The sequence below is a fragment of the Sparus aurata genome, chromosome 7 (assembly GCF_900880675.1).
Source record: "Sparus aurata chromosome 7, fSpaAur1.1, whole genome shotgun sequence".
Classification (NCBI taxonomy): domain Eukaryota; kingdom Metazoa; phylum Chordata; class Actinopteri; order Spariformes; family Sparidae; genus Sparus; species Sparus aurata.
In genome coordinates, this window is record NC_044193.1 from 9,137,825 (window position 1) to 9,157,254 (window position 19,430).

The window sequence follows — 19,430 nt, forward strand, 5'->3', positions numbered from 1 at the left end:
TTTTAAGATGTGTACATTTTTTTCTAATAACTCTCGTTAAAAATTCAGCCTTTATGAGGCTGAACAGTCAAGTAAAGCTTCAAAATACCAACATATATTTAACGACAATCTCCTTCAGATGCAATAAATTGTTTTTGAATTGCTTAATTGCTCCTCAGACACACACAAAAACATAAGCATCAACAAACAATTTATAAGAATACTTTAAAAGTAATTTAAGAAAACAACAAAAGATTTGATACGAGAACAGAAAACATAACAGGGCTCAAGTCTCTATAACAAGCATCATCTACACAAAACTAAGAAGGAATAAAATAATTTAACAGTTATCAGACCAAATAAAGTTAGACATTAATTCTGTATACAACAAAAGTTACAGTGAAGAATTCAATTCAGATACGAAGTAGAAATGAAAGATGAAGGTAGCTCGTCTCCCAGTTCTTTTGGAGATTAATGGCAGAGAAGAGTAAGTATGGAGACCCAAAAAGGAACTAAAAGCTGTTTTGAGTGGAAACAGTAAAGAGTATCATACACTGCAGCCTTGGAGAGTAATGGGATACATGTAATGGGATTACATAATCAGGCCTCAAAAAAGGTATCCGTGTTCCAGTAAAGTTACAGGGGAACAAAGATTTGATTAGATTACAGATGCATTCAGTAAAAAAGGGGATTTACTGACAGGATAAGAATTTTAAACTAAACACTGGCATACTAGTCTGTAAGCATGACAACACCTCACAAGTCTCACGCAACGTCACTCTGATGTCGAGTGAAACCAATACAGAATACACACAGGCGTTAATAAAGAGTGTGTTTTCACTGTGCACCCATGTTATCATGATCTAAAAGTAATGAAAAAGTTGCATTACCTTCATATTGTGACACTTGGATTACATTACTGAACACATGTTTTTAACAGATAAGTAGTTCTTTGAATTGTGCAAAAGGCATTCAGCAGGATGGAATGGGTCTGAAAATCAGTCGCTCGTCTAGCGCAGATGAGAATTGATCAAACACCGGCACGATATTTCTTCTAGACGTTCTTTATTGCTCGCAAGCAAGAGTCACACACCAGCGGAGCACAGATGTTGACTGAGGAGAGGCAGTCTTTCCTCAGCCTTTATAATTAGGAACAACTCCCACAGTCTCAGATCATAGAGACTGGATATATTATAAGGTGCAGTTGTATATACACACAAGGACACAAACCATATATCCATAGATATATCTATATGTATGAATTGTTGTCACACAATTTCACACAATGACACAGGGTCACTCATCTGCACAAGATACTAAGGTATTTGTACTTGACTCGACTTTTTCATGAGCTTTTCCCAGAGACATTTCCCTGAATTTCCATTTTCTGCTACTTTTACTCAACCATTTGTATTCAATCACTTTAGTCGCAGACTGCAAACTGCAAACTGCATGCTGCATCAGTGCAGAGGTGGCGTATACTTAAAAAATAATTCATTTTGTTTGTCAAGTTGAGGCTCTAAACTAGGGTGATCGTGCTTTTCCCGTCCGGGCCCCTCGACTTTTGAACGACCTTCGTGGGGAGATAAGGCTCACAGAATCTGTAACGTCTTTTAAATCACTTCTTATAAACCTACTTTTATAGACTTACTCCTCTGTGATGGCACACTTTTTTTTAAAACAGAGTTATTTCATCCCCTCAACTGCTCTTAAACTATTTATCAGTTTTTTAATTCCTCCCTTGTGTTGTCTTTAATCTTACCGTCCTTTACTGCTTTTACTTGTTATCTTTAATCCATTTATTGTCCTTCATCCTTTATACTGCCGTAATCTTCTTATCTGCTTTTAATTCCTTAGATGTGATCTTCTTATCGTCCTTTATGGATTCTATTGTAGTTTCTATTAATTTTTTTCATCTTCTTTTTTCTCTTTCTTCCTTTTACTTCTAATGACTAGTACTAACTTTGCTGTTTTCACATGTTCTGTTCTGCCTCCTTATTTTAACTCACCTTAGATTAGGTGTTCTTGTGTTTGGCTTGACTGTTGAGTGTTTATTCCGTGATATGGCCTTCCTGAATTTCCTGCTTTTCCTTGATTGTCAAAGCACTTTGTAAACTCTGTTTTTAAAGGTGCTTTATAAATAAATTGTATTATTATTTTAAGTGCAGGTATCTTAGGTAGGCCTACAGCACTAGATTAAATATAGTTAGTTAAATCCAGTTCTTGACACTTGTGGGTTGATGGTCAAACCGGCCTTCATGGGGCTTGCTGTCATGGTAACTATAGGTCTGATGTGTTTCATATGACTGATCCTACAATTAATATTCATTCCTTTCTTGTTATATATCAGACTTTGAGCCGTTCCCTGTGTCCAAGGCCATTCACACACCCACACACACACATACACATACACACACATATATAAAGAGCTAGACTAGTTAATTGTTCTTTAAAGGTTATTTGAGCCATTTGTTGAAAGTAACTAAAAAAACTAGTGTAATAAGTAATCTATTACTCCACACAGACAGTCATATTGTAATGTAACATATTATTCTGAAATGAAGGTAATTTGTAATATGTAATATATTGCATTTTAAAAGTAACTTTCCCAGCACTAGTTAAACCCCACCACCAGTGGTGGACAGTAACGGAGTAAATTTACTTGAGTACTGTACTTAAGTACATATCCAGAGGATTTGTACTTTACTTGAGTATTAGATTTCTTTGGTACTTATTACTCTTACTTGAATACATTTCCAAGACACATATTTTTACTTTTACTCAAGTTAATTTCTAGGAAGGCTGAAAAGTACTCGTTACTTTCAGTTCTGCTCTTTTTTTTTTTCTAAAATACTATTGGACACAAGCTGTGTTTGTCAAAGAAGGAAACCTATCACAGTACACGCTCTCCACTGGGATCTATGTAAAAGTGGAAATACGTCATCCCTCCCCATAAGGATACCACCAAAGTAGCCACGCTCTCGACAGCGTTTGTCAACACAAAACCGCGACAATGGCTGCATCAGATGTAGTTTTTTTTAAAGCAGTGATTCTCAACCAGTGGTCTGGGGACAACATTGGTCTTTGATGGGGTTCCAGTTCCCAACTTAGCTAAATGATAGAGAGTTAGTTGGACGGTGCAGGTTCATTTGGTTACAGTTTTAATGATTGTTAATAAACATCTGCATCTGCAACATCTGCTGTCCTCCTGTGATCCCATTCATTTTATTTGTTTTTATAGGTGTTTCTGCAGGCTTTATAAAACATTGTGGTTCTAAAAGCAAGCACATCAGTGCAGGTGGTTTCAAAGAGTTAATTCTCAGAAACAAGAGTTAAAAGGTCCTTAAATTCATTTAGAAAAAACTATAGTAATTCATTGATGTGAAAAATAAGAAATTTACTCTTACTTTTACTTAAAGTAAATTTAAAAGCATGTACTTATGGATACTTAAGTACCTTTAAAAGCAAGTACTTTTTTACTCTTACTCGAGTAACATGTCAACTGAGCTACTTTTACTTGTAACGGAGTACATTTTGACCATTAGTATTTGTACTCTTACTCAAGTACTGGGGTCGAGTACTCTGTCCATCTCTGCCCACCACTGATACTCTGCCTCCTGGGTGGAGACCAGGAACTGCTGGTCGGCTCCACTAGGTGGCGGTAAGGCGACACTGAATACTGGCGCTGCTGTAAAAGGTCGAGTAGAGGAAGAAGACGAAGAAGAAGGAAGGAGAGCATTTTGATACCAGGCCACGACCTGCTACGCATAGTGGCTAACATCACAAAAAAGGTTACATAACTTCGAAAATTGTGATTGCATCTTAGCTTTCTGTGGTCCACTGAGAGGGAGGCGTCGAGGCGAGTCTCTTCAGCTGCACATTTTCCGTCATATTTTGACTTTGGAACATCGTTTCGTCAAATACAAACGGTAACGTCAATGTTTGCTATTCAAAGCTAGGTCGCTGCCGCGGAAACGAAGTTAGCCATATTGGCCCGCGCCGCTTGTTTTCCCAACGTAAACATTTACGAAATGTCGGCCACTGTTTTTGGAGCAATGAGGATAAAAATCGATGCTTAGCGTACATGTTTATCGATCTATATGTTATCAGACCACTCAGACGTAGCGGTTGTTTTATAATAACAAGGGTCATTGAAACGAGCTAACGCTAGCTAACGATCTAACGACGCAGACCTAGCTTGTCGAGGCGGCTAGCTAGCATTAGCTTCGTGTTGGGTGCAACGCGTGTTTATCCTTTTATGTAATATGACTACCGTTGGACTTCATTGAATCTCAGATGTTGAGATTGGTGAAACAAGTCGGCTAAACTGGTATTGTAAACTTGTAGCATCCATCTTAAAATGTGTGATTTTTAAGGAAATATCACGAAAGTGAGGGCAAACTCCTTGAGACTCTCCGACTCGTATCGCTGCCATCCAACTTATTTTTAGCAAATGTTCATTTAACTTTCAGTCGCTGTGTCTAAAAACACCTGATTTTAACTAATAAATGTTTGGTTTTTGCTGCGATTTCTCTTACTGATAATGCAAACAAATGTGTTGTGCATCAGGTTAAGTGAAAGCTGTGAAAGCCACACACTTTACATTTTTGTCGGTGAAACATTATTTTCTGGCCGCATAAATCCCCACCCAACCATGTTTAATGTTTGCTAACAAGCACAAAACAAAGATCCAATACACACAAGTGGTTATTCTTGTTATAAGTTTGTCTTTGCTTGGTAAAGTAGTAACAGTTGTCTCCTTTTCACAGGATCATCATGGCTGATGATTTTGACGTAGAGGCCATGCTGGAGGCTCCATATAGAAAGGTGGGTTGCAGAATTACAGAAACGAGGCCTGTGTTCACTGTTATGATTTACTCTTTGAGTCCTTTTTATATTTTTGCTACTGTGACAAAGTTTTCTTGAATGTTTTGTGGTGTGATTGAGTATTAAAACGCAATACAGAATTATAAATAAATCCACATCTATCTCTCTTTATAGACTTCCCTAATGATATCTCACCTCTACTCCCATGAATTCATCTTTGATTCCACTGTGAACTGTGAAAAAAAGGAAGGTAGTTATTGTGCATATACTGATGTACTGTGGTTCACCTTAGGACTAAAAGAGATTCAACCTAGAACATCCAATCCGTATTCGGTTGCAACAAGGTGAATGCCAATGGTTGATAAGCCCATCCTTACCTGTCCAGCAAAGGAGGCAGTATTCAGATTTACAATCTGCATGCATTCCTTTATGATCAGGTTTAAATCCCAGTTAACAGTGGTTGACTTTGACAGGAATGTACTATTCAGCTTGAAGTGATTCAGCTTTCCCCAAATTCCTCTGAAGAATCATCATGTATGTTTAAAAAATAATGATGTCCCCAAGCTAAGGTACTGAATTTTGTTTGATCAAACTTGAATTGTTCAAAATGAAAAAGGTTGTGGTCTGATATAAGTATGCTTGAAAATGTAGAAAGTGCGGTTGTGGAGCTTCACGAGCCATGCCATGATTTTATGGCAAAAAACAGGTGAATATTTTATATTACATGTAAATATGAATACTGCCTCTTTGCATTAGTCAACTGTAATGTGATCAGCATCTTGATTTTGCATGCTACACAATACCACAGATATTGATATATTAATAGAATGACTGTAAAATAGATACTTGTAGCATCATTGTTTTATAAACTGAGTTTTTTTTTTCCAGTAGTTAATTATTTAAGTCTGAAGGTTGGAAGTATTTATCAGAAATATAAATGATGCAAACTACAGATAATGGAAGTGTAACCGTGGCTGAATTTATGGATTTCTTTCTTTTTTTTTTCTTTAATTTATTCATTTATTTTCATGGGCGTCAATATTACTAAGAAGTGTGAATCCCTGTTTGCTTCAGGGCAAGATGTGTGACAGAGGTGGCATCGAGCTCTTACAGTCCAAGAACGAAAATGGGTGAAGATCACTGGACTGACACCAACCACACAGGATCTCTTTTAGTGGTCGTGGGCCATGCGTGGTCACATGATTAGGCACAAATAGTGGCAGTGGCATTGGTACGACCTATTAGAAGGGGGAATGGTGGAGATGATCTGACTACTGTGAAAGCTTCCTGAACTCAGCTAATATGTTGGACACTCTCCCTTAACTTTGCTTTGTTGCATTAAGTACTGAGCAGCCTTGTTTATGAAAAAAAAGAAAAAAAGAATAGATAACCAGGAGTGGGATGGGAAGCTATTGGGGTGGTGGAGAGGACACTGTCCAGACATGACAGTAGAACATTTGAAGTATTATTATTAATTGAATATATTCTGCATTTTCTCTTGTCCCACCCCATCCCCTTTACCTTGACGACTTGAAATGTTTCATCTACGTCCTCATGATGTTCTTCTATCAACCTTGCTTAGGATGAGATCAAGTCCTCTCATGCAAATGGACATGACGACCAGAGCAAGAAGTAAGTTTGAATATATGCTAATTTTAGCTTAATGTCCCTGGACCACATAAAGCTTTTCATTGAATTCAAAGTGTGTTTACTTTTGCGCAACGATAGCAGTGCTGTAACATCTTTCAGGAAAAGGAGAAGCCGAAGCAGGAGCCGAAGCCCAGGCTCTAAGAAGAGAAGAAGCAAAAGCAGAGACAGAAAGAAGGGCAAGAAGAGGAGCAAGAGCAGAGAAAAGAAACGAAGCCGCAGCAGAGAGCGCCATCGCAGCCGCTCCCGAAGCAAGGAACGTTCTGGCCGATACAAAGCACGCAAGAGTCCCATGTATGTCACCCTTTTAAACTTTTACATGCAGTCCCCCCTTTAAGTACTTTTACGAAGCTCACGGTAGTAGTAAATTCAATTGAGTTTATTATTTCGGTCATAGGTAAACATGATGAATTGATCAGTATTATTTTTTTAGAGGTGTTTTTTTTCTTCTTTTTTTCACCTCCCTTTTTCCATACACACTTGGTGCCATTGGTAATATTAATGACTCTGTAACAGTGAACAGACTGCAAGTTTTTACACCAAGAGTACCACAGTTGCGTTACATGATGCACACACGCTTTTCTTCAAAGCTTTATTTGAAACTGAAAAAGTAATCCTCCTTCTTTTATATTTTAGCCGAAAACGTTCCAAAAGTCGGAGCCCCTTCAGAAAAGAAAAGAGTCCCATCAGGTAAGAATGATTTTGTTGAAACTCATTTGAGTTTTTTTAAAGAATATATTTTTATTTAAGAAATCGTATGACAACTATTGCTGTTTACCATTTTAATGTTTCCAGAGGCATTCTGGCATTATGTAATGGTTGTGTTTTTTCCTCCGTTTTTTTTTTTTCAAGGGCACCAATTGACAATCTAACACCAGAGGAGAGAGATGCCCGCACAGTTTTCTGCATGCAGCTTGCTGCAAGAATCAGAGCTCGAGACCTGGAAGATTTCTTCTCAGCTGTTGGAAAAGTCAGTTGATTTTTAAAGTTATTGTCATGTATAGTCCAGTGTGTCTGTACGTAGGAGCAATGTTTTAAATCCTCTGATTGTCTTCTGTAGGTGAGAGACGTGAGGATGATCTCGGACAGAAACTCCAGAAGATCGAAGGGTATCGCATACATCGAGTTTGTTGAGGCCTCTTCTGTACCACTGGCGATTGGATTGACCGGCCAGAGGCTTTTGGGAGTTCCCATCATTGTACAGGCCTCACAGGTTATGGTAACTTCATCTAAATATAAACTGCAACTAGATCTTCATCTAATGTGACTGAACATATTAATAGATAGCTGCCATTCACATTAACTAGTCTCATTTCCAAGACAATTATGTAATTAAATGTTTGTAAATAGGTGACAAAACCACACTGAAACCACTGCAGCATTTCCACAATGAAGAACTGAATTGATGTAATGCCTTTAATGTGATTACAGGCAGAGAAAAACAGAGCTGCAGCCGCTGCCAATAATCTGCAGAAGGGCAGTTCAGGTCCAATGAGGCTGTACGTGGGCTCGCTGCACTTCAACATTACTGAAGAGATGCTGCGAGGGATCTTTGAGCCTTTTGGAAAGGTCAGGAGCAAGTTTAAAAAATGTCAGGCTTTTACTAATTGTGTAGTTGCATTCAGTGCAGTCCTTTTTTAAATATCGTTGTGTTTTGGTCCCAAAGATTGAAGGAATCCAGCTGATGATGGACAGTGAGACTGGACGATCCAAAGGATACGGCTTCATATCGGTAATCAAAGCTTCTGTATGTTATTTACAGCGCTGTAGTGTTGGTAGCTTATTTGACTCTTAATCTCTTCTGTTTATGTAAAGTTTGCAGATGCCGAATGCGCAAAAAAGGCCTTGGAGCAACTGAATGGCTTTGAGCTGGCTGGACGCCCGATGAAGGTTGGGCATGTTACAGAGCGCTCTGACTCATCAACAGCCAGCTCGTTCCTGGACAACGATGAACTAGAGAGGACTGGCATCGACCTGGGCACCACAGGACGTCTACAGCTAATGGCTCGACTAGCAGAAGGTTCGTTGCTCCTGCATCATTTCTGTATGGACAGCACAGGGCTAAAAAAAAAATCCCCTTTTAAAGGAAGTCCAAATAAGCCTCAGTCACTTTGTCACTGGGGAACTTTCGGACATTTTGTTCCAGGTGAAAATGATTGCAGATATTCTGAAGAGGACGTCATTTGTTTGACAAATTTTGAGTGTTTGTCTGACAGACATGGAAAAAAAAGTGCTCTGGCTTGTACTCCAATTTTGATCAATACACTGGCTATTGACTCAAATTCAGAACAGTCTGTAGATTCACGAGCAGTGAGAAATTATAATTCTATGCAGCCCTTCAGCTTTATGGCTGGATGTGTCAGAGTTTCCCTACTAGTTGGTTTATTAGTACATTTTGATCTGGTGCCAGAACCTGATTGTCACTGCATGGTGAATAAAAATGGAACAGTTATAAGCTGTCGATAGTCATTTTCTTCATTTTCCACTGCTGTGTGCTAAGGGAAAGGACATTGATCTCATCCAACTGTGGTCTGCTTTTTAAATGTCATAATCTGTGTTACCTCCTCCACAGGAACTGGTTTGAAGATCCCTCCTGCTGCTCAGCAGGCTCTGCAGATGACCGGGTCCATACCCTTCGGAAACATTGCTGCTCCCCCTGGTGAGTCTTGATGATGGAAAACATTTTGTGTGTGTGTTTTATTCAATTTTTTTTTTTTTTTGGAGATAGAGAATCTGGTGACAAATGATTGTTTTTGTTTTCAGCCGTTCCAACTCCAGCTCCAAGTCAAGCCCTGAACCTCCCATCACAGCCACTGGCCACACACTGCCTTCAGCTGTCCAACCTCTTCAACCCACAAGCGTAAGGACATCATTTTGTTGGGTTCACACGGTTTTAAGCTCATCTTTAAACTCTCCCATGTCCAAATGAACATTAGTTTTCAATCTCTATAATTTTCTGTCTGGCAGTGAAGTCATTTTTATAACAAATGAGGAATGTGGATTTTTGCCCCCCCATATGGTCAAAGCAAGTAGCAATTACAGCAAGTACTTAAATGAACATGTGGGGCAAGTCTGTAATGTCTTTTATTAAGGACGGACTTGGAAAATGTGAACCTATTCTTTAAATTGTCTTGTTTTGTTGGGATTCCAGCCATTTAAGATTGTTAAAGCCCTACGATTAAACACGACCAAACTTGTTTTTCAGAGAAAACGATCCCAGCTGGGCCAATGAGATCCAAGATGATGTCATCGAGGAGTGCAACAAACATGGAGGAATTGTTCACATTTACGTTGATAAGAACTCGACCCAAGTAAGTTGACACAGTTGTATTAGAGGCAGATAAGTAATGTTCATGTTCCAGTTGATCCAAGGAGTATGGACATTTGATAGTAATCTTTTGTCCTTTCTTTTTCATCCAGGGTAATGTGTACGTGAAGTGTCCCTCAATACCAGCAGCAATGGCAACTGTAAACGCACTTCATGGACGCTGGTTTGCAGGTGTGTAATGATGCCGCTTGATTTTTAATCCTACAAAATAGAACGGTAAAAACCTAATGCTGACAGTTGTCTAGATTTTAATTATTTTTTTATTCTTTCGTTCACAGGCAAAATGATAACAGCTGCCTATGTTCCCCTACCAACCTACCACAACCTTTTCCCTGATTCAGTAACAGCGAAGCAGCTTCTAATGCCGACACGCCGATAGTCTGAGACATGCTTATAAAAGTCTGTAAATACATTTGTTTGCATTAATGGAAATGTCATTAAGACAGATGCATTGAAATTAGTTGGCTGTGTGTAATAAAAGTTGCCTCAAGTTCATGTGTTCACCATTGACAATTAGGCAGTTCTTTTTTTTTCCTTTTTTTTGAGTTGCTTTTCAGATTTTGTGGTTTTGTGTTGTAAACTACCACTGAGAAGTAATCTGCAGGTATCTATTGGTCTGTATGTTTTTAAATATTCCTGTCTTATCTGCTTGTTTAAATCAACAGTTTTAGATTCAAGGTAAATTGCAAAGAGTTACAGAAATGTGTTGGGTTAATAGGCCTTAAATGCCAAAAGTATATCAATGTCGACAATAATCCTTTGTAACTTTTTACAGCCATAATTTCATTTTTTGTATGAAGGCTCCCAATAAACTTTGGCAAATTTGACAATTCAGTTTTTGTCCCCTTTTTGGCCATTTGTCATTCCGGATCCAACTTTAAAAATACCTTTTAATTAAAGGCTTATCACAGCATTTGCCCTGTTTCTTAATACAAGTTTCCTTTTGTCATTTTAAATAAGAGTTAAATTCAGTGCATACAAAAGTTAGTGTTAACTCATGTTGGTAGTTACAAAGTGCTGATGTTTAGCAATTAGTGAGAACCTGATGTAAAATTCAGATGAATAAGGGAATTAAACTATTTTAAATGTAGTGTTTACACTACTTCCTATAGAGCTGGCACTAAAATATTGAGGTTTGGTAGACCTGCCAATTTCAAGGTCAGTGTTCAGTCACACTTCAGATTTTTGAACACACCCTGGAGTCTTATGATAGACCACAATGTTTAAGGTTCACTATATTTATGGTGAAGACATTTTAATCAAAAAGATTGACTTCTTTTTAATGCCATAACAGAATAAAACACTTTGTTTATATATGGTTGTCTCCGTTGTGGACAACCATCATTACTTACGACTATAAGTGACTCAGGTAGACGCATTCATGAACGGGGTCATCATCCATAATCGTGTTCGCCAACTCTTACAGAATTCAGGACATCTCCCAGTTCCTGTCGTGGATTTTATTTGAAAGTGTAATGTTAAAACTTTCAGTCATGGGATCTTGCAAAAGATTTGACATGAATATCCATGAAACCCTGAGGCTATTGTGACATGCATTATATAAATAGTTGTTGCATAAAGGTTGCAGAAAGTTTACAGCACTTAACACTTCTTTTTACTTAGTACAAAAATCTACCCGTGAAATGAAACCACTCAAATATTACAGCCTGTGAAAAGCATGAACAATAAACTATTTCTTGGACTTTGATTGCACATATGACACTAGACCAAAAGGGGTTAGCCTTGAATGGCTGCTTTAAGCTTTACATGCCACCAAGTTTGATGCTCCAAATCTTCACTAGGCTTTATCTGCCCATCCCTGCTTCTGAGTGACAGGTGCTGGAATTGTCCTTTAATGGAGGTGGGATGGTTAAACAGATAGACATTTCCCCATACAACCAGCTTAGTCCTCATTTTCCTGTGTAAAACCATGAAACACTTCCAATAATTCACCATGCATTGACCTTCGGTCTTTAACAAACGACACAAGACGGGTTTAATGCATATACTGGAAACTTTATCTTCTAACAAAAGGTATTACAACAACAAAATTGTTTTAACAAATCTCTACTGTCAACATTTTTCTATTTTCTTTTATTTTTTCCCCTTACTTTTTTTTTTTCTTTTTTGATAATTTTACTCTTTTTTTTCCCCCCCAATTTTTTTCCTCCTCCAGAAAGTCGTTGACATCTGGAAAAAACATTTAGATGGTTAAGTCTTAGTTTTGTGATGACATTTAATGTCTGCAATTTAGCACATTTTTTAATGAAACACAGCTGTGCAGGATTCTTCTGAAATATTGAACAGTGATCATCACAATAGTTCCTACTTCCTGATGTTTCACTCAGAAGTATTGGAGCATTTTATGGATTTCACAGAGTGAAGAACAAAACTACATTAATTTAACCAATAAGCAAATAATTCGAGATATTTGCAAAACCTTAAGGGACTGGGCAGGGCTTCACACAGGTGTGTGTTGAGTTTTCTCACAGCATGACTTGTCTGAACGTTGTCCTTTCTGACCTGAAAGGGCTCTTCACTTAGTAGGCGAGCATTCCTTCACCTGATGAGCCTGCAGGACAGCAATTGCCTCGTCAACCTAACCAAAGGAAAGTGAAAGAAATCATTTACCAACACCAGTCTCATCATTGATACCCCTAAAGTCTGTACATCAAGTCAAGCATACATCAAGCATGTCTACGTTAAACATGAGAAATACAGTCTATAAAAGACAGCCTGAAGAAAAGTGAACATAATTATACCTTAGAGTGCAGGGACTCGGGCGACTCCAGCATGTGCAGCAGCTCCGAGTTGTCAATCTCCAGCAGCATCCCAGTAATTTTACCAGCCAAGTTTGGGTGAAGGGCATGGATCATAGGATACAGTCGCTCCCCTGTGTATCACAGCAGAGAAAGACAACAAACAAAAATATACAAGTTGCTTCAGTTTTGAAAGAGGACACAAAGGGGCAGAACTGATTGATGCCACACCAAGAAGCTGTTTTTGATCCATTAGTGGAGCTGCAGCCAACATGGAGGCAGTCAGTGGCTCTGGTCCAATGTGTACGGGAGGCTCCATCACAGGTGCAGGAACAACCTAAGGACAACGACAACATTACTCCAATGACTATCTCCTGAAGATATGTCTTGACTATACTTTACTTTTGAATTTGAATCTGTGCCTCTATGCCGAAGTTATGGCACTGAATCATCACACAGGCATTAATCAAGCTTAAGGTACCTGAAGTCTTGTCATGGGTGCAGGTATAGTAATGACCTGCTGGGCGTTTCTCACTGCAGACGAGTACTTGTACTGGCTGTTTCTGGTCACACCAGGCATGTCAGTACGCCCTCCTACAGTCTGGGTCCCAATGTTATCTAATTAAAAGACATTACACATGTCAGATGCTACCATCCACGTAATGGCACAGCTCAGAATGTGTTGACATAGATCTTGTACATACTCATCTTGTGCGTGGAGCTGACGATGCGTGGAGCCTGGGTGGAGGCCTGTCTGACTGTAGCGATGGCAGTCGATCCGCGACGGGGAGCAGAACCACCGACATACTGGGCTGTGTAGGGACCTTAAAACATGGGCGATGACCTTTATAACACACTGCCTGTAAACACATAGCCATTTGAGCATTTAAACAAATGATCCATTCACCCTGTATTCGGGTTGGTTGTCCTGCCCAACGTGGCACTGGCCTCATGTTGCTGACAGCATTGTGGTTGTAGAAGGAGCGAGAGGGAGGCTACAAGATAAATAACCAGTACAGGAGTCAAATTGCAGGTCAATAACTGGATCAGTTATAATTATTGTCATGTGATGTTGAGGGAATTACAGAAGTTAGACTTGTTACGCTGCACAACACATGTCAATTGAATCAGGATCCTGAATTTGCACCTGCCAGCAACCCAACTCCTGTGAAATACATCTAGAGGCCCATTCAGACTGTATTAACATCTGGTCAGGAGGTTGGGAGATTCGGACATTATCTGCCCTGGACAGTCATTTTAATTCCATCTTGTGCGTGTGTACTACAGTCTCTTTTTTTGGCAAACCTGCTGGTCCTGCCGAGAGTGATATCCTTGTGTTTTCAAGAGTATCTTTGAGTTTTTGCCTGTCCTATTGCTTTTTTATTACTTCAGTATCGAATTACGAACAAATACACAAAATTGGGATCAAATAAAAGTTCAAACCTGTGGTACAGTCATGTAGTATCCAGTCTGCTGGTATGAGTCTATGATCGGACTTGTCATGGTCCTCAAGGTGGCGAGTCTCTGCATGTATTTATTGGTCAGGATTGCTTTACGCTCCTCCCTCCGCTGAGCCAGAGCCACATACAGCGGTTTGGTAGCAACGATTCTTCCGTTCATTTCAGTTACTGCTTTTGTCGCCTCCTCGGGTGAAGAGAAACAGACAAAGCCGAAGCCCTTGCTTTGGGAGCCATCTGTCATGACCTTCAGGAAACAAAGAAACTCAAATTCAGAAATGTTAGAGATGCTTGACAACAAGAAATGTAGACGTACAGCTGCTGGAAGTGTTGTTGTCGTTTTGACAAACTTCCTGTTCATTTTGCAGATAACAATCCTCTCCCTCATCACACTCCCACGACTCCTTTCTTTTTTCGAGGCAGCTCTCTTTGCCTCTTTGTTCTAGATTTTTTCATCACTTGGCATGTTTGGTCGTATGAGCCATCACCAGGAGTGTTGGAGTTTGCCAGTACAGGTACCAGATTAGAAGGGTCCTGCTCCCCTTGCGTGTTCCAAAAGCAGACAGGACCACCTTTTATTTCTCTGTGCTGATTTGATCAGAATCAGTATTCCTTTTTTGTCCCACAAATAGGGAAATTGGTGTGCCACAGCAGCCGAAGGACAGATCACAAAAAAACTATAGTAAAAAATAAAAACAATATAATTTAAAAAAAAAGAAAAAGAATAAACTCATATATATGGGCATGGAAACCAAAAAAAATAAAAATAATTCTAGATGACCTCAAAAGCAGGGGGAGGAGAGACACCAAGCACTCTAAAATAGCAATCAATGTTGGAATAAAGCTATTTAACACTTATTCAACACTTATTCAGCTTTAAGACTTGGGATCCAGTTTTTGCACTCGACGGGCAGATCTTGTTTGGAGTTGCACAGGATGAGAAGAGGTATACATCATTTATGTTTGGTGCTCAGCGCAGTCCTAGATGAGGGACAGTGTTTAACTATTGCTGAACTTACAACATGAAGACACCATCCATATTATCCTCACCTTTTTGGTGGTGCTGCTGTTAACATTACCCAGATGAAAAGTTAAATAAAAGCTACACAAATTTCCAGAATTTCTATAAAAATGTGTACATGCTTAAATAACTGTATATGTGTTCAAAGTTTGTGCTTCAATGTGCAAGTCTGTGTTTTATCACCTTGAACCATCAACACTTATAAACACTGAATCCCATTGTTAGTTTTGTCCAGTGACAACGCCAACTTAGTCCATTTAGACAATATGGATACTGATCCTTGTAAATGGTGTTGGCAAGGCCTTCTAAAGAAATACAAAGATTGTAGGATGTGTGAAGTTGCAAATTTCATTGAAGAAGGCCTGAGTGTCATGTCATTACAATACCTTGGCACTGGTGATGGTGCCATAAGGGGCAAACTCCTTCCGGAGTCTCTCATCATCTATGCTATCGTCCAGGTTCTTCACATACAGATTCACCCCCTGTAATCAGAGAGAGTAAGAAATGCATTCAGTTTAATTTTCTACATTACATTTTCTAAATTATTTTCTCTGTCCAGTGTTACTGTAAGCAAGGTGTTGCAAGAGTATGTGCTCATCTAACATACTTTGTGGAAATAAACATCTATATCAACAACTAAGATAAGGCCGACTTTGTGACCACTAATGACCCTTTCCAAATATTTTAAATATCAACTCTAAAGAGATCTTTAGCAATAGGAGTCATTGTTCAACCTTGATTGACAACAGCCTGACAGTATGCACAGAATGCAGCAGCACCTGATAGCGCTGGATTCGGTCCTGTTTGATCTGATCAAACTTGCGCTTGAGCTCTCCTTGGCGCTCCAGCCGCTTCTGAGCCCGACCTACGTAGACCATTTTCCCATTGATTTCCTTTCCATTCATTTCACTGACCGCCTGGGGAACAAGAGGAGCATTAACATTTGACCTGTACAGGACAAAAGGTGGTCATGGTGGTAAAGTTTAATTACCTGATATCTGACTGAAATATTGACTTCTTAAGGTGGCTGTATTAATGCAGGGAATTAAATCTACCTTGGCTGTAAAATAGTGAGTCAATGCTGCAGGCTCAGCCTTAGATTAACTGCTTCTGTTGGCAGGAAAACAATCTGAGTGGACATAGAAACTTGCCACACACTACCTTCTGAGCATCCTCATGGTTAGCATAGTTTACAAAGCCAAATCCTCGTGAACGGCCCCTCTCATCCTTCATCACCCGGACACTGAGGGTCCTTCCTAAGATTTTGAGCACAAACCAGTCTGTAACTGTCTCATATGCAAAGTGTTAATTATATAAACTGAATACTAGGGCCCCCCCTAATGGGTTAGAAGCAACATACAGAATAAAAGAAAACTGCGCTTTCTTACCAAATGCAGAGAAGACTTCCTTGAGTTTCTCATCATTGTAGTCTTCACCAAAGTTTTTGATGTAAACATTGGTGAACTTCATAGCTTTGGTGCCAAACTCCACCTCCCTTTCCTTGCGGGACTTAAAGTGGCCAACAAAGCTGCAGACAGAATCAAACACACGACCAGGGGAATGAATAAAGTAAAGAAACCAAGCAGAAAATTAAAACAATCCCAGCATGGTCATTTGCTTTGTCCTGTTTTGCTGAGCAGGACAATTGGTCAGGACAGACACAAAAAAAAAAAACATGTCAACAAAAAAAAGTGCATATTCATCTTTATTTCTCCTACACTGCAGGGACATGAAACCTTTCTGATGATCTTGCTTTGCCTGTTTAGTCCTAAAATTCCTTGACACACAAAGACAACGAACCTTAACATTCATCCTACCTACTCACTGACCTATGGAGGGAGAACTGACATTTTTCCCCCAGGGAATGGGCCTTTGCGTTGACAGATTCCAACTGAATACGTGTCGCTTCACTGAGCAAAAAACACATGGAAAAGTCATCTGCAAGAAGTCTGACGTCCTCAAATCATATCAAAGTATTCAGCATTTTTTGACAGTTTGTATAGTTAACAGAAATATACAGTATATTCTGTGCTACTCAGTCCTACGAGCACTACTCTCTTCTCTACTTTTTTTTTTAAATAACATTTTTTTCCTTTATAAACAAACTTAAGCTTGTAAAATAAATGATGTTTAGTTTACTCACACTTTCCTATCATTCAGCAACATCCCATTCATGGTGTCAATGGCCCGGTTTGCAGCCTCATGAGTCTCAAAGTGAACAAAGCCATAGCCTTTGGATCCCTTCTCATCACACACAACCTACAACGACAGAGGCTTTAAATCAGGAACATTTCAGAGATTTCAGTTTTTAAAGATATGTACTCCTGCACAGGGCTGGGTGATAATTCTACCGTCATTATGATCAGATAATCTCCTTATTGTTTTTAAAAACTCCAGTTGTCCAAATTATTTGAAGCAAACTGTTATAATAATGGAATTAGTTATGAGTATTATTGTTAAGCATGTGTAAAGATTTCATTGCACTAACCAGTTTTGTTTACAACATTTATCACCCCCAAATTGTATGAAGTGCATTATCAAACATCTGCTTAATACACACTATGCATAACAAATGGCTGTCTATAAACCATGCAGTCATCAAAAGGATGACCCAGGCCACTCACCTTGCAAGACAAAATATTGCCGAAGGCTGAGAAGGTGTCATACAGTGCCTTGTTGTCAATAGACTCATCCATGTTCTTGATGAAGATGTTTCCTACACCAGACTTCCTTAGTCCTGGGTCTCGCTGAGACCACATTATTCGGATAGGCCGGCCCTTGATAACATCGTAGTTCATTGTATCGAGGGCGCACTCCGCTAAAATAATTTTGAAACAATTTAAAAAATAGAAAACATCACTGAGAATTATACAAAAATACCCTCACAGACCTCTCACTGGATAATTTCAGAATACATCCAATTCTTTTAAATCATATATTTGAAAGGCGTTGCTTATGTCTGTAATACTAGATCATTGCTATAGGTCTATAGTGGGTGACACCATGTGGCACAGTGGCCATTTTAGCATCTTTTAGTATGTTTTATTGCCCCAGCCAATTATCAAATGCCAGCAGAATCTTTCCTGGATGCAAAAATCATAGTTACAAGTTGCAGGGAACATAAAGAGAAGATTGAATATGGGTTGATTCGGTCAAAACAGGTACCATACCATCAGCTGGTTGCTGGAAATTAATGTAGGCATATCCCAGTGATCTGCGGGTGATGATGTCCCGGCAGACACGGATTGACATGATGGGTCCAGCAGGTGAGAATTTCTGGTAGAGCATGGCCTCTGTAACATCAGCATGCAGGTCTCCTACATACAAGGAGGCGAGGGGATATGCAGGTCCACTGCTGTTCATCTTGGGTTACTGCTAGTGTCGGAAAGGAGAATGTTATGTTAGGAAGATATTGCATATCCATATGCACCCATATCCCTAACTAATTTTGAGTAGTGTGCATGTGCATTCATCCTACTGGAAAGAGTTAGATGAAGACATGTTAGTCTGTGCTTGGAAGAAGTTGTGTAATGAAATAATGAAAGTCTATATTTGTGCATATGGATGTTTTTTAGTTACTAAATCCTTATGGACAGAGACACAACACATACAATGCTGACTAAATTACATAAACACCTTTCAGTATAAGACAATTCAGTAGCATGAGATCGTGACGTTGAATCAAAACCTCTGAAAAACAACATTCATGAACTTCACCAACATCTCACGCAATAGACTGCATTAGTGTTCGGAAAGTGGACCTAATAAAGTATGTGTACGTAAAGATCCCCCTTAATGTGTGGTTAAATGATCTTCATATAAGGATCTTACTTTTAAAAAAGATTGCAAGAGAAGATAAAAGTAAAAACAATTATTAGCGGGAAAAGGTGAGACGTAAATGAACATTTATCTTGTTTTATTATTTTTATTTTCTTATATCATAACGTTAGCTTCCCTTAAATAAAATAGCATATCAAGCTAAAGGGAATTCAGGGAAGTGACTTTGAAATAAACCATTGGTTCAAAAAAAATAGTTAAAATGACTTCCCAACTGAGAGCTAGCTTAAGTTAGCTAAAGTTACAACCGTTCCTGTTGCACTTGTGACAAAACTCCTTCGGTGTCTGCTGCAGGTGAAACAACTCAAACTTGATTACAGAACCGGATGAAAATGTCTCCAAAATTAACGTTACTTACTACTTTTCATACAGCCAGTGCGTCGTAAATCTGATGTACGTTTTTTCAGTGTAGCAGGTTGTGAGCGATGTCCACTTTTTTTCCACACGGGCGGGACGTTGTATTCGTTTAATTATGACCGTGGAACACCTGCATGATTCCTCCGCGCGTATCATTTTTAATTAAGCCCATGAGAGCGCACGCTGACTGACGTGACACTCCGCGGTAAAAAGTAGTC

The 19,430-nt window shown here is 39.1% G+C and overlaps 2 protein-coding genes across 8 annotated transcripts; one reads left to right on the forward strand and one right to left on the reverse strand.

The window, feature by feature from the left end:
• The first annotated feature begins 3,667 nt into the window (after positions 1–3,667).
• Positions 3,668–10,611, forward strand: LOC115585354 (RNA-binding protein 39). Of its 3 annotated transcripts, none has more exons than XM_030423667.1 (15): positions 3,668–3,908; positions 4,749–4,806; positions 6,389–6,438; positions 6,556–6,747; positions 7,090–7,143; positions 7,306–7,423; positions 7,514–7,672; positions 7,885–8,022; positions 8,120–8,185; positions 8,269–8,473; positions 9,026–9,112; positions 9,217–9,313; positions 9,659–9,764; positions 9,874–9,952; positions 10,060–10,611. In XM_030423667.1, the coding sequence occupies exons 2-15, from the start codon at positions 4,756–4,758 to the stop codon at positions 10,158–10,160; spliced, it is 1,503 nt and encodes a 500-aa protein (XP_030279527.1). In that variant the 5' UTR covers positions 3,668–3,908; positions 4,749–4,755; the 3' UTR covers positions 10,161–10,611. The 3 variants fall into 3 exon arrangements, with proteins under 3 accessions (XP_030279527.1, XP_030279530.1, XP_030279529.1); XM_030423670.1 differs by having other exon boundaries at positions 7,514–7,666; XM_030423669.1 differs by having other exon boundaries at positions 3,688–3,770.
• A 599-nt stretch (positions 10,612–11,210) lies between these two features.
• pabpc1l (poly(A) binding protein, cytoplasmic 1-like) lies at positions 11,211–19,370 on the reverse strand. Of its 5 annotated transcripts, none has more exons than XM_030423664.1 (17): positions 19,214–19,370; positions 18,189–18,393; positions 17,643–17,836; positions 17,162–17,277; positions 16,848–16,928; positions 16,407–16,546; positions 16,180–16,274; positions 15,798–15,935; positions 15,405–15,500; positions 13,984–14,244; positions 13,448–13,535; positions 13,245–13,364; positions 13,022–13,158; positions 12,772–12,877; positions 12,544–12,674; positions 12,305–12,380; positions 11,211–11,229 (listed from the first exon to the last, which is right to left on the reverse strand). In XM_030423664.1, the coding sequence occupies exons 2-16, from the start codon at positions 18,379–18,381 to the stop codon at positions 12,318–12,320; spliced, it is 1,959 nt and encodes a 652-aa protein (XP_030279524.1). In that variant the 5' UTR covers positions 18,382–18,393; positions 19,214–19,370; the 3' UTR covers positions 11,211–11,229; positions 12,305–12,317. The 5 variants fall into 5 exon arrangements, with proteins under 5 accessions (XP_030279524.1, XP_030279523.1, XP_030279522.1 ...); XM_030423663.1 differs by lacking the exon at positions 11,211–11,229 and adding an exon at positions 11,777–11,971; XM_030423662.1 differs by lacking the exon at positions 11,211–11,229 and having other exon boundaries at positions 11,777–12,380.
• Between the last annotated feature and the right edge of the window lie 60 nt (positions 19,371–19,430).

What these genes read in the sequence shown, in the direction of transcription:
- LOC115585354 (XM_030423667.1), top strand. Translation starts at nt 4,756, where the DNA reads ATGGCTGATGATTTTGACGTAGAGGCCATGCTGGAGGCTCCATATAGA. An exon ending in CATGACGACCAGAGCAAGAA is followed by an intron (nt 6,439 to 6,555) that starts GTAAGTTTGAAT and finishes AACATCTTTCAG; the next exon opens with GAAAAGGAGAAGCCGAAGCA. An exon ending in TTGATAAGAACTCGACCCAA is followed by an intron (nt 9,765 to 9,873) that starts GTAAGTTGACAC and finishes TTTTTCATCCAG; the next exon opens with GGTAATGTGTACGTGAAGTG.
- pabpc1l (XM_030423664.1), bottom strand. Translation starts at nt 18,381, where the DNA reads ATGAACAGCAGTGGACCTGCATATCCCCTCGCCTCCTTGTATGTAGGA. An exon ending in ACCGAATCCAGCGCTATCAG is followed by an intron (nt 15,501 to 15,797) that starts GTGCTGCTGCAT and finishes CTCTGATTACAG; the next exon opens with GGGGTGAATCTGTATGTGAA. An exon ending in CACCCATGACAAGACTTCAG is followed by an intron (nt 12,878 to 13,021) that starts GTACCTTAAGCT and finishes CGTTGTCCTTAG; the next exon opens with GTTGTTCCTGCACCTGTGAT.